Below are 14,931 nucleotides of genomic sequence, written 5' to 3'. Positions count from 1 at the left end.
TTATCTCAGAGTATTCACAAAGGTTCTGGCTCCAGTGATAGCTTACTTCAGGCTTCAAGGAATTCAAATCTATCCTTACTTGGACGACTGCCTGATTCTGGCTCAAGAAAAGGAAGACCTTCTACAGCATCTGGAATATGTTATAGCAGTGCTAAGATGCCTAGGGTATTCTGTGAACGAAATAAAGTCCAGTCTAGTACCCTCTCAAGACATGTGCTTTCTGGGTGTAAGACTGAATACAGCAGCCCAGATGGCCTTTTAACCCCGGACAAACAAAAGAGTCTGTCACTTTACTTCCATCAACTATCTCATCAGTCCGTGCTGACTGCAAGGACAGTCCTTCAAGCATTAGGGTTCATGGCATCTTGTATTCTGGTGCTTCCCAATGCCAAACTGCATATGAGGAAGCTACAATGGTATCTCAAAATGTATGGACACAGCACTGCCAGGATTTGGACACTGTCATTCAAATAATACCTTGCATTCAAAAGGAATTTTTGTGGTGGGCTCAGGAATGTCACCTAAACAAGGGACTCTCTGTGACCCGCCAGAGGCAAGTCAGATTCTAACGACAGATGCCTCGGACATTGCTTGGGAGCTCATCTAAATGGAAAGTGGATACAAGACAAGTGGCCTGCCAGACTACAGCATCTACATATCAACATGAAGGAGATGTTAGCAGTCCAGTTTGCATTAATGGCTTTCAAGGAGTTACTTCTTCCAGGGCAGGTGTTGATTCTAACAGACAACACAACTGTCATGTGGTACATCAACAAGCAAGGGGAACACATTCTTATCCTCTATGCAGGCAAGCAATGATTTTATGGGAGACTGCTAAGCTTGCAACTAACTCTTCAGGCAAGGTTTCTGCCAGGAGCACAGAACTCCTTAGCAGATGTGTTAAGCAGACAAATCATGGATCCCGTGGAAACTGGATCTTCATGTATTTCAGAAACTGACAGTGTCATGGGGAACTCCAGACATAGATCTGTTCGCTTCTCCACTAAACCACCAGCTGCCAAAGTATTGCACAAAGGGGTTTCATCACACAGCTTGGAAAGTGGATGCTCTGTCTTTCAGTTGGAAAAACCTTCATGTGTATGCCTTTCCACCTCTACCGCTTCTTCCAAAGGTACTATTAAAGGTCAGACAAGACAGGCCAAGGATGATTTTGATAGCTCCAGATTGGCCTCGGCAACACTGGTACCCACTTCACGGAGTCTGGTAAAGAAGCCTCCATGGCCTTTACCTCTGATTCCTCATCTGTTATCTCAGAAGGACGGTCATCTGCTCAATGTCAAGCTTCACTCTCTTCATCTAACAGCCTGGCATATTCTGTGTTGAAACACAGCAGGTCTCAACTTCCTCAACAAGTTTTAAATGTGATTATGGAAGCTAGAAGGCCTAGTACTAGGAGAGTGTGCAGAAAAATGGAAGAGATTTTTATTTTGGAGTACAGCAAAGAATTTGGAGATTTCAGAGCCTAATTTGAGTGTGGCTCTTCAATATCTTACTGAATTATTGGACAAAGGTTTGTCCTTCTCTTCCATAAAGATTCATGCTGCAGCAATTTCAGCTCACTATGATTGTGACCCACCTTTGTTTTCGCATCCTTTGTTCAAGCAGTTTCTTAGAGGGGCAAAGAATATAAGACCCCACGTAGAGCTCCTACTCCTGCTTGGGATCTCAATTTTGTGTTGGAAAAACTTACTCTACAACCTTTTGAGCCTGCAGCTACTGCTGAATTGAAATATTTGTCATGGAAGACTGCTTTTCTGTTGGCTATTACTTCTGCAAGAAGGGTGTCTGAGTTGCAGGCCCTTATGGCAGTAGAGCCCTTTTGGATTTTCCATAAGGACAGGGTATCATTACGTACTAATCCTTCCTTTATGCCTAAGGTGGTTTCTAGTGTGGCTTTAAACCAAACTATTCATTTGCCTACTTTTGCAGATCCTCAAAATAAAGGGGAAAAGATTTTGCACACTTTAGATGTACACAGGCAATATTATTTGAGCAGGACTAAAAATTTTAGGCAGTCTCAGCAGTTACTTGTTTCTTTTGCTTTGTGTTCACAGGGCAAGCCTGTGTCAAAACAAACTATTTCTAGGTGGATTGGCTTTTGCATTGCATTTTGTTATTCCCATCATGGCAAGGAGATTCCAGCTGGGATCAGGCCTCATTCCACTAGGGCTACTGCCACTTCAACAGCATTTCTAAGGGGGGTGGCAACTAAGGATATTCTGGAAGCAGCTACTTGGAGTTCAGTGCATACTTTCTCTAGGCATTATCACCTTCCTATATACTCTAAGACTAGGGCTGGTTTTGCCACAGCTGTTTTACAAGGCATGTTGTCAGCTCCTACTACTTTATAATTTGCCAGCCTCCCTTACCTCTGCTTTGGGATTCTACCCAATTGTCAGGACTGCAGCAATGGAAGACGAAGAACATAGTACAGTTTTGTACCTACCATAAATGTAGATGTTCGAGGATACCATTGCTTCAGTCCAATTTACCCTCCCTCCTTCCCCTCTGTGTTTAGGGGTGGTTGTGTAGGTGAGTTTACATGCTTATCTTTTTATATATATATATATATTGTTGTATATATTATACATGTTTTTGGTGCAGGTTGTTTTGGGACTTGTCTTTTTGGGTCTTCTGACATCTGGGGCAAGAAAACTCTGGTATTCGGGCCGACTGGGACTATACCCAATTGTCAGGACTGCAGCAATGGAATCCTCGAACATCTACATTTATGGTAGGTACAAAACTGTACTTTTCTCTCCATCAAGACCCACCAATAAAAGTGGTATTTTCTTACATTCTGCTTCCCTCTGGATCATCAATGTTTTGCTAATATTGTCAAATGTTTGCCTCCCCTACACAAAACCACAGTGATCCAGATCTGTCAATGTTGGTATCACTTTTGCCATTCTTTTAGCCATTATAGACATAAACGCTTTACAGTCATGGTTTAGTATTGAAATGGCCTGTATGAAGCTGGATCCGATGGATCTTTACCCTCTTTAGCTATTACTGTTACTACTGCCTTCTTCCAGGATGCTGGTACTTCTCATAAAATATCATTAAACAAAACCTTCTAGATATTTCAGTTTTTTCCTCCTAACTTCCAAACTTCCACAGGAGTGCCATCTATTCCTGAGGACTTTCCTGTAGATTGGTTATACATAGCCATTTTTTCTTCCCATCCTAACCATAATTGAGCCTCATCAACCTCTAACATTGGCATATTTAGCTTTTCCATAAATATTTCCATTTGTACCTTGTCTTGATTTCCATATTTCTCTTGCTTTATATAAACTTTCATAAAATTTCCAAAATATCTCTAATACTTCTATAGGATCACTTGTTATAGGCTCCCTAAGCTTGGTGATGACCCTTTCTACTTTCTGTTGCCCAAGTCATTGTGCTAAAAGGTTTTATGCTCTAGAATTATTACCAAAAAACAGTTGCTTAATAGCAATCTTTCTAAACTCCTGCATATTATCGAGGTAATCCCTTCTTTTCTGTTTAGCATTCTGCAGTTGCTACTTTTCTTCCGAGAGATTTCCCCTATTTTGCAATACTTTTAACATTTGTCAGTCCCTCAAAATAATTCTTGTTACTTCTTAATCATATCTCCCTTTCGTTTATTTCCACCCTAGTTTTCAACTCCACTTTAATTTTATCCCACTCCCTAGCTATATTTTCAGAAGAAAATTGTCTTCTCTAGTAGCTCCTGAATTAATTCCAAAACACATTCTTTAAATTCCTCTCCAACTGATGGGTGAAAAGCACCAGTGTCTCGTTTTTATTTAGTTACCTTCTGTTTTTATTTTAGTTATTATTGGCACATGATTTGAAATAGTTATTGGGTGCATTTCAAGACCTTCAATTAAATGCACATATTCCTGTGAGATATAAAATTTACCTAGCCTAGCCCAGCCCAGTTTTTGTATTTCTATGAATATGTAAATTCAGTCCAAACTCCTAGTAATTAATTCACAATCTGAAGTAGTTAACTTAATTTGCTCAGCAACCTGTGGGTATCGGATCTGATTCGGATCCGAGCTGGCAGCTTTCCAAGCTAATGTATCCGAGCTCCAAGCTCCTCCCCCTACCCATAATGCCCTGCCATCTCCCTCTTATCCTCTGATCTCGTTTGCCGTGGCTTCCATAAGCTTCTCTGAACGAGCTCCGAGCGTAGTACTGTAAGTGTAGTATTTAAATCTCAAATTCCTGTCAAATTTTCTCTAACTTTGCGTGTGTGAACTTCCCCTGATCTTTCTAGCCTTTTTTGGGTAGTTCTTTTAACTTTTTAGTTAAGTTAGATTTATTCCCCTCCCCCCTCTGCATGTGTGAAGGTGTGTGCTTGTGGGCCTATTTTTCCTTTTCCTCTTCTACAATGGCTGAAGGCCCTAAAGCCATTTTCTCTAAATGTACCGAGTGTGGCCATAAGCTGTCCCCAGCGGATGGCCACACTGTGTGTCCTGTGCCTGGGGGTTGATCACCTCTCCTCGGGCTGCACTATTTGTGCAGCCTTCAATCCCAGGGCTTTGAAAGATAGGAGGTCGAAGCTTATTCTGGCGGGCCTTTTGCACCAGGACTCTGCTTCGTCCTCCTCGGCGGTGCTAGCCACGGCTGCCCCACCTGCCGCTCCTGATCCCCTGGCCGGGACTCATCCTCCCTCGCTGGCCCCTGAGGAAAGGGATGGCAGAAAAAAGGATAGAAAGGATAGGGAGAGAGAGAAGGAAAGGCATCGCAGTCACAAGAGGCGGTCCGACTCGACCCCTTCAGCACCGCCGTCTAAACAGCTTGCCTCTCCCCTTAAGGTCTCTGGGCCTTCCCCCTCCCGGTTCCGTTCTCCACGTTTCTCCCCAGAGCCGGAGGAGGAGACCCGGTCACCCTCGAGGTCATCCAGGCGGCCTTCCCGGCCGGCTTCGGTGGCCTCATCTAGATCCACCAGAAGTTTATCGGACACAGATATGGACTGGATGATGCGTCAATTTCTCCAGGCCCAGATGCAGATGGTTCATAGGTTCATAGGTTCATACTAGGCTATCTGCCCGAGGGCATTTACAAGCCTAGCCCATAGTTTTGTGGCTTACGCCACCCCTTTAGTATGGGGAACTATACCCATTATTTTGCTGTGCCTCTGTCGAGCAGTGACACTGAGGTAATCCCTGGGGTATATCTGCGATCTCCCATCCATTGGTCAAGATTTCTCTTGAACAAGGCCAGCGAGGTGCTCTGCCTCACATATACTGGGATTTTATTCCACAGCATAGGGAGTCTTTGGGTGATGAATCTATCCCTCCAGCACGTCCTATTAATAGCCGTGTCGAGGTTTAAGTCTCTCGCCCTTGTGGCTCTGATGGATCTAGATTTTTTGAGGTGAAGCATATTCATCAAATCTGGGTTTGACATGGCCTTGTATGTTAGGCAAAGGTCACCTCTGAGCAAGGTGCGACTGAATAGAGCTGGAGTTCTTTCAGTCGGGCAGCATAGGACAGATGTTTGAGACCCTTTATCCTTTTGGTGAGGAACTTTTGTGGGAGTGCTCTTGCCCCCCCCCCTTGCTGGGGTTTTTCGCCCCCATTGCTCCTTCTCCGACCCGCTTTCGGGGTTCAGAGCTGTCGGATCCGACTAGCTTTGGAGCCGGGGTAGGGTCGGTGCCGGCAGTGTTTCCTACTTCGGCACCGACTGTACCCTTGAGTCTGTCGGATCCGAGCTCTCGGGGCCATGAGCTGAGCGTCAGATCCGAAGGGGTCAGCGGGCCTTCGGCTCCATTAAGGTCTGGGCACACTACCCTTTTGGATCCAGTCGGGTCACCTTCGGCACCAATCCGCACCTCGGATCCGAGGGGAATGCTTTCAGATCCAAGGGAAAGCAGTTCCCCCTCAGCATTCAACGTCGTGGAGAGGGTCCTTTCGAAGGATACAAGGCCCCAGGCTCTTGCTACGGATCCACCCACCATTCCCAATCAGAAGGGCCTTTCTTCCATCATCCGGCCCCATTGACAGCCTGCACCTACGTCCCAGATTATTCCCGTAGAGGAACAGGACATTGTTGGTGAGGCCTCTTTGGACAGCCCCCCCGAGGAGGTCCCTCACAAACGGAAGTGCAAGAGGGAGGCACTTGGACTCACCCGAGTCCCTCACTGAGGACACAGACTTAGAGGAAGGGGAAGGTTCCCCAAGGTCACCCCCCCCCCCCCCCCGGGGAAGGTTCCCCAAGGTCATCCCCCGAAGACATCTCCTTTGGAGACATTATGGAAATGTTACGCATTAGAGGGGGGTGGTCTGCCCAAAAACCTTTCTCGGATGAGTCTGTTTCTGGAGACGTTTGACGCAGACCATCTACCTCTTGGGTGTCCCCTCTCGCCGACCCCGTGGTAGACCTCATAACTACAAGGGCATGGAAGGAGCCGGACACTGTCGAGCCAATACCCAAGAGACCGGACAGGATCCTCAGCCCTCCCACAGACAGGACAGTTTGGAGCAAGGGTGCCCCAGTGGATGCCATGGTGGTGGCGGCTGTCACTAAAAAGGAATTAGCACAGGAGAGTTCCTCGGTGCATCCTCCAGACAAAGACGAGTCTCGGATGATGGACTATTTGGGAAAGTGGATGTTCTCTTCAGCGACCTTCTCTGTAAGGTCACTGAATTATATGGCACATGTGATTCGGCTCCAGCGGGACCTGATTTAAAGAGTACGCTGGGTCACCCCCAGAGTTCATGTCGGCCGAGGACAAGCAGACCTTCTCGGCTCGAATGGCCACTCTCAAGTCAATCACCAACACATCTATGCGGCTTCTCTCCCATGCTATGGAGGGAGTGGCAAGAGATAGTGGAACTGGCGTAGTCTTTCTGACAGCGGGCAGACTTTGCATTCTAAGCCTTCACATTCTAGACCTCTTACAATTGTCTGCTCCCCCAGCGGAACTAGTCCTGAGAGCCCTGGGATCCATGGCAGCGGCCATCAATCTGTCGCCCTTCGGTTTCCTGAAGATGAGAATCCTTCAGTGGACATTACAAGTTCAATGATCCATTCTTTTTCACCCCCTGTCTACACCTATTCCCGTCAGCAGGATTTGCAGGGGGTCGCTTCTTTGGTGGCTCCACTCCAGAGATCTTCGAGAAGGCTGCCCCTTTGTTATACCCCCTCCCCAAGTCACAGTGACCACGGATGCATCTCTCTCCTTGGGTGGGGGGGGGGGCATTGCATGGGCAAATCTGTCCAAGGCACGTGGACTTTCACAGAGACCTCACTGCATATCAATGTCCTGGAGATGAGGGCGGTGCTTCTAGCATTGCAGGCTCTCCATCCCCTTCTCCCTCCAGGAACTATTGCACTTCAGACAACATGTCTGTAGTCTGGTACATAAACAGGGGGGAACCAGATCCTATCCACTTTGCAGGGAGGCAATGAGAGTATGGGAATGGGCGATATCCACCAACCGCTTTCTCATAGTAACGCACATCCTGGGTTGGTCAAACATCTTGGCGGACAGGTTGAGTCAAACGATCCTGTCACCTTATGAGTGGTCTCTGAACCCAGCAGTAGCAAAACAAATCTTCCTCCAATGGGGTCAACCTTGCTGCGATCTCTTCTCCTTCGAACACAAAGTGCAGTGAGTTCTTCGCTCTGATTCCCCCACCAGGGGAAGCCCCCAGAGATGCTCTAGTTCATGCTTGGCCATCCGGTCTTCTGTATGCTTATCCTCCTCTTCCATTGATGACAAATTCTTGCAGAAAGCTCGTCGGTTGGGGAGCAGAGTTATCCTCATAGCCCCATTCTGGCCTCATCAAACCTGGTTCTCTTACCTGCGGTCTCATCTAGTACATCCTCCCTGGATTTTAGATCCCAATCCGGATCTGATCTCTCATCCTTTAGGATTGAAGACCCCCGATCTGGACTACCTCAAACTCTCAGCTTGGTTGATCCAGTTCCCTTAATGGCTAGGACTCCCAGTATATCTTCTTCGGTTAAGGCCATCCTGGTGGCTGCCCATAAACCGTCTACCAGGAAAATTTACAAGAGTAAATGGAAATGTTTCTCTGTCTGGGCGGAGCACAGAAACTTAGACCCCTTCACGGCTCCTATCCCAGCAGTCCTAGACTTTTTTCACATACCTTTGATCAAGGAGCTAGTGCTTCTACTATTAAAGTTGGCAGCTATTTCCCACTACCACGTTGGAAACAAGTTCAGGGCCTCTAGCGTCCTCCAAGATATGCAAAACATTCATGAAAGGAACCTTTTTGTTAAGACCCCCTATTAAAGATGCAGTTCCTCCATGGGATCTTACCCTAGTTCTTCAAGCTCTGACTGGGCCTCCTTTTGAACCCGCGGCTTCAGTCGACTTAAAATATGTATCCTGGAAGACGACCTTCCTGATTGCCATTACTTCTGCTAGAAGAATATCGGAGCTTCACGCTCTTTGCAGCAAGCCCTCCATACATCATCTTTCATAAAGACAGGGTCTCCCTCAGGACTAATCCCTCTTTTCTGCCCAAAGTGGCTTCAGAAGCCAATATCAACCAGTCCATCAATCTACCGATCTTCTTTCCAAATTTCCAAAACAAAGGAGAATATAGACTTCATTGTCTGGATGTTCACAGACAGTTACGTTTTTACTTAAACAGAAATCTGATCAACTTTTTGTTTCCTTTGCAAAATCCTGTCTGGGGAAACCAGTCACTAAAGTAACCTTAGCTAGATGGATTTCCCAGTGCATTCTCCTAGCATACAAAAGTTCTGGTTGTCCTGAGCCCCTGAGAGTGCGAGCCCATTCTACCCGATCTATGGCCACTTCTGCTGCTTTCTGGTCAAGGATTTCTTTGGATGACATTTGCTCAGCAGCTACTTGGGCTTCCTCTCATACCTTTATTACACACTATAAACTGAATTTAATTTCCAGAGGACGGGCATCGTTTGGCTCCGCAGTGCTCCGGAATATCCTTCCATGAGGGCCTCCCCAAGTTGCTGGTAGCTGGGGACTCTGTCCCACAGGTTGCTGAGCAAATGAAGTTAACTACTTCAGATGAAGAAGCTATGTACTCACCATAACGTTCCATCTGAGTAGGTAACTTCATTTGTCTGCAACCGACCCGCCCTCCATCCCCCGGGACCCTTAGTTCATTATCAAAGAATCAGGATATGTCTTCATTCAATTGACATCACTGGAACATATTGTAACCATTTCTAGGTTATAGAATTTCCTATTGCCTTTTTTTCTGGCAAACTCTATCTGAGGGTTAGAGGGAGATGGCAGGACATTATGGGTAGGGGGGAGGAGCTTGGAGCTTGGATCTGTTAGCTTGGAAAGCAGCCAGCTCGGATCCGAATCGGATCCGATACCCACAGGTTGCAGACAAATGAAGTTACCTACTCAGATGGAACGTTATGGTGAGCACATAACTTCTTTTTTTCCATGCCAAACATTTTCATAAATGTCTTCAAAAATCTACCCTCCTATGTTATATTTTCCCTTTTAGGCCCCCAGATGCATCTCAACTATCCCCCCCCCTTTTTTTATTTATTTTTTATATACTAAATGTAACAGAGGAGGAAGGTACAGTTAACCCTTCGATTTTGGCCAAGGAGTTTCAAATTTGATTCAATTTGAAACTCGTATTTATATAGACATTTTAATTTTAATTTGATTTTTAAAATTTGTTTTGGAATTTTTGCTGTTTGCATTAAGAAATTTTGAAACTTGTTTTGGACTAGTAGAGCATCTACTAGCTTGACTATCCCAGAATTTCTGAATTTACCACAGAGTACTCTGCATGCCAGTCCAGTAATCGTAATATCTTGGATAGTAAGAGTGGTTAGGGATTAGTGAAAATTAAGATGGGTTTTATAGGAGGTGAGACAGCAGTGGGGGCTGCACAGTGTCCATCATACCATAGTTGACTGTGTTGTGTATGTGATTTCCTTAAGGTTCCATTTGCTGTATTTTATTATGTGTGGTGTGATGCCAGGCTATTAGTGAAAAAAGTGAATATAGCTGTAGTCATTTTAACCCATAATACGCTATTTTAAATTACCCTTTCAAGAAGTGCATAAATGCAGTTCTAAAACTAGTTTTTTTCTTTTCAGGGCAAGTTCATCAGAATCAATTTTGATGTTGCTGGTTACATAGTTGGGGCCAACATAGAGACATGTATCCTTTTTCTGTACTGAATATGGAATGCACATCCTAGTATGTGATTTTTTTTAACCTGTCTTTCAAATGTTTGAAAATGAACCTCATAATTTGATTGCATCAATTTAAAGCATGTTGTGTTCCAAGTTTACAAGCATTCAAGTAAAATACCTGAACTGTATTATCTTGGTATATTGTCTTTTTTGTCGTTGTACTAGTCCATATACTGAAGATGGAAGCCCTAGCGAAAGTGGCCAAAACACTTAGTTTTGAAAAAAAAAAAATCAAGATGTTAGAGCCATAAACCATACCAGGCTAATGTGTCACTGTTACTGCCATCAGTGTATGATGATGCTCCCCATTCAAATGGCAGTTCAGCATATTGTAGAGACTTTAGTGTTAAATATCGTAGATGTTCTGCGTACACTAACCAATGTTGCTACTCTGCAGTGGTAAATGCATTAGAAACATTGTTGAACCTTGCTGATTTTTGTAGCAGGTATTCTGCTTTTTGAGTATTGAATGTTGTATACAGCTTGGAGCCGTCGATCAATGTTTGGTAGTGTGCTTGCAGATATTTTGTGAGAGCAAGCTACAAACAGATTTTAAGAAACCAAGATAAAAACTGTGTAATGCCTTCAGCATTTGCGTCATCAGCATTACACATTGCTGGCCATAGGAATCTTGGATGGGAGAGAGTGCACTGTGACAATTCTGTGATTTTTATCAGGAGTGGTAGAAAAATGGTACAGCTGTATTGTTTCCCTGCTAAGATGAAGAGCCAGACTTTTTTTTTTTTTTTTTTTTTTTTATACTCTACAAGGTGACATGTTTTCTAAGTGGTAGAAGTACAAGTTTGATTATATGATAAATCCTTGGCTGTCTATTAGATAGCGGACTTTTTCTTGTTGGGTGGTCAGTACAGTGAGTGAAAATGGATTGTAAACACCTTTGGAAGTCCATCTGTGCAGTCATAAAATGCAGTCTAGCATGTCACAGTTGTAGTCCTTGCAATTTCCTTAGCATTTTATATACACTTCAGTGGAACTGCTTTGTGTCTATTTTGTAGTACTCATCTCTGATTGCCATTCTTAATGCTGTGCCGTCTATGTATGGGTTCCCTTTAATTTGAAGACTATAGTTGTGATCACTAGAACAGAGACAAAAAGTGCAAGCAGGATAATAGGTTTGAAGCTGCAATCCTTTGATAGTGCCCCTCAACCTTTCTTCAAGCTACAGTACTGTTTGAGTTATTGTGTATATGTAGTAGGGTTGTGGGCATACCTCTCGACCTGTCCAGATATTTGCCTCAATTTTTGTCTGTTGCTCATAAAATTGGTGTTTTTCTGGGAAATCTGCAAGGAAACAGTCACTAAATGACATACATTTGAATTTTAGAATTAATGCATGCCAACAGAAATCCTGTTCTTGCATTTTTCTAAGTTTAGAAATGCAATATTTAGTCGGTCCCTAGTTTTGTGCCTTTGTTCATCCCATTATTTTAGGCTTTATCCAGATTTCTTGTGCTAAGAGGTTGAGAAGCATGGTTGTGGGTAAACAACTCCCCATGCAACAGTACAGGGGCGGTGCTCCATGCAAAAATACTTTAATGACATGACATCAGTAAAAGATTCATGGTCTATCCCCAGCTAGCACTTTCTTTTTTGTAGATGTGAGAGTCCAATTTGTGGTTGTAGCCCTCATAAGGAGCCAAGATGTACATTTTGGATCATTGACTCTTCCTCTGAAGGCTTAAAGCTACATGAGGTTAGTTCTGCCTCCAGGATAATGCACCACGTCTCCTTGACAGTTCTGTGAAATGTATGAGCTGCTGGTAAACTTGAGTCACCTGGTTCATACTGGGTCTGGCTTTATTATACACAAGAGGTTTAGACCGTACAGAAATGGTACTGGACAAGTTAATAGTGCAGCAGGCTGCTTGGCTAATCTGCTTTGTGATGTGCAGTCCAACTTTATGGATACTGCACACTTGGCCTTGTTATTATTTCAGTATTGTCAGCTGCAGCTGATGTTTAATGTGTTGCAGACTACTTTTTTGCTTCCGGCATTAGGAAACAAAGGACACTGATTGGTAATACTAGGGCTGACAAGAACAACCAGTTCCGCTGACTTAAAGGCTTTTTTTGTCTGCTTTGGTAGGTTACATGTTTGGAAGCTGTAGACCACACAGATAATTTCCAGAGAAAACATCACGTATGTAGGTTGTCCTGCTAATGCTCCCTCTTCAGCCTTTCTGCCATAATTTCCTGTCTAGACTTAGCATTTTTTCCAAGTCTTGATCATCATGGTCTTTCAATATTTTTAATAGCATTTTAATTATTTATTGTATTTGGTCATGTTACTGCGGTGGTGGTGCTGCGGTAGCGTTGTCGCCTCACAGTAAGACGTCGTCCTGTTCGATTCTCAGCTAGAGCGTCTTCTGTGTGGAGACATGCGTGAATGGGCATACCTTTGTTGAAGGTTGTGCGTCAGGGTTGGCAACTCGGCACGTAAAAATCTACTGCCAATCATTAGCGGACCGGAGTTCCGCTGTGGCGACCCCTAACCGGGAAAAGCCGAAAGACACAACAACAATTGTATTTGGTCATGTTCGGAAGCAATCTAAGAAACCAACCTTGCTGTTAGATGTAACCTCCTTACTCTACACTATACCATATTTTACAGTTTTTGATACAAAGTGTGCTTTTTTTTAAGGATACCTCCCTGAGTTTTTCAACAGAGCTGAAACTCCCTGCCATGACATCATGAAAGACTAGATCCACAGTGCTTCACTAGCTAAATGTATGTATAACCAACCATATTCCATGTTAAGTGCATCAGTAGTGGCTTCTTACTTCCTAGAAAGGCAAGTTGCCAACTAGTTCTTGCAGGTAAAACACTTAACATTGAAATTTAACATGTGATGCAGTAGTGAAACCACAATGTAAGTAAGAAGGTTAATCCTCCTAAGTAGTAAATTGTTTTCTAACCCATAAAGCCATACATATGTAGATTATTGTCCAGTACCTACCATGATGGTATTTTGTGGGGAAAAAGAGTAAACAGCAAAACTTAAAAAAATCCTACAGCACATCATCTTTTTGCAAAATCACTTGTAACATTAGAAGTATAACAAGAAATGAAATTAATTGTAAAAGGATGCTTCTAAAAGTCACCGATACTCCTTAAGGATTGTTGTAATGTATGGCTTCAAAACTTTGGGGTGTTTAAACATTTTTGGTGCTACAGACTGAGATAATGCTGTGAAGAGTGTTTGCCTGCCAGTTTGTAAGGGCTGTGAGAAACTCACTACACAGAGAACCATGCAATGCTTGCTTTGAAAGCAGTCGTATATATCGAAAATAGCTTCAGTACAAACTTCCTCCACTTTATCAGCTGCATTCATTGAAAGACTACGAAAAGTTTTAATCATAATTGGAGTGCTACAATTATTGTAAGGAAAATACCTTTTTGTGACTTTTTAGCATTTGAACTGGTGGCAAAGTTCTGAGGAACAGTCACTTGTATGTCACATATGTACCTTACACCTTGCATATAGGACATCTGTCATACATTTCATCTGGAAAGTGTAAAGGCTTTGGTTGTTACTTCTCAAGCTACAGGCTTCCTGACCCTTGATTAGATTCCTAGTATAGTAGGCTGTTGATCTGCATACCGTTACAAGCATTGCCAATAACCAGAGGTTAGAATCAAACCATTTGCCTTGCATTTTTAAGGTATTCCTTAACCATTATGCCGAACCCATCCCCTTTTAATTTGTCAAAATGCTGTAGACCATTTCTATGCATCATTCTTGGTCATGGCATGAAATGCTCCAGATGTTTTGTGGCTGGCAGCAAACATTGCAACACTAAATGCCCTTCCTTATCACTGTTAAAGCATTCTTCACTCTTGGGATATCCTGCCAAGGATAGCCAGATGTCTGACTAGCATACAAAAGCCTTTACACCTTCCAGACTCTGTATGACAGATGTCCTATATGCAAGGTGTAAGGTACATATGTGACATACATACAAGTGACTGTTCCTCAGAACTTTGCCACCAGTTCAAATGCTATCACTGAATTCGGTTTGCAAGCTGTTCACAAAGTTGGTTCAACTACCGAGCCTTCTAAGGATAAGTGCCCCATTGTGGTCACTTCCTTTTTTTTTTTTTTTGTTCACATGTCATGTGGTAAAGAAAAATGGGTGTGGGGGTCAGATTCCTCATAAAGATACATGAAAAGTGCCCTTTTTGTGGGTACTATACACAACCATACACTGTGGGGATTTGCCAGACATTTGTCCCTATGACACTTTGCAGTTCTCTTTCTATTTGTATGAAGAACCATTGGCTGAAGCTTTTGGCTTAGGGTATCATGCAGAATCCTCCCACCCCGACGTTTAGCTGCTCTTTAAGAAAAAAGCCAAAAAGAGGCAAACTGATCCTGCTGCTGTCCAGCCTACAACAGATGTCTGTCGGATTGTATGAAGAACCAGAGCACTGTTCAGTGCCAGTGTCTGCTCCCTCTGCTACAGCACATTTGGAGGCTATCAAGGGGTGGTCTCCCTGCACATACAAGTTGTGCCCATGTCTGGTGCAGATGTGGAGGAGAAACTATGGCTGATTATTTCAGAGGGACCTAGAGGGATTCTCCAAATATTTAAGGAAGGAGCTTGTACCCTCATTGAATCTGGGAAGGGGTCTGAACCTCCTTGTTTTTTTTTTTTTTAAAGCTGATCTTCCTTTGGAAAAAAAAAAGATTAAGCATGTAGTACCTGCGT

At 43.7% G+C, this 14,931-nt stretch overlaps 1 protein-coding gene across 1 annotated transcript in view; it reads left to right on the top strand.

Annotated features, from left to right (window-relative positions):
* The window catches only part of MYH10 (myosin heavy chain 10), a 2,709,460-nt gene that overhangs the window by 713,772 nt on the left and 1,980,757 nt on the right, over window positions 1-14,931 (top strand). The window contains exon 7 of the mRNA XM_044086713.1: window positions 10,102-10,165. Coding sequence (XP_043942648.1) covers window positions 10,102-10,165 — 64 coding nt within the window. The remainder of the gene's footprint in view (window positions 1-10,101; window positions 10,166-14,931) is intronic.

The sequence above is a fragment of the Protopterus annectens genome, chromosome 10.part0 (genome assembly GCF_019279795.1).
Source record: "Protopterus annectens isolate FY-2018-M chromosome 10.part0, PAN1.0, whole genome shotgun sequence".
In the NCBI taxonomy this organism is placed as follows: domain Eukaryota; kingdom Metazoa; phylum Chordata; order Ceratodontiformes; family Protopteridae; genus Protopterus; species Protopterus annectens.
The sequence above is the reverse complement of the archived record's forward strand: the minus strand, read 5'-3'. Positions and strand labels throughout refer to the sequence as shown.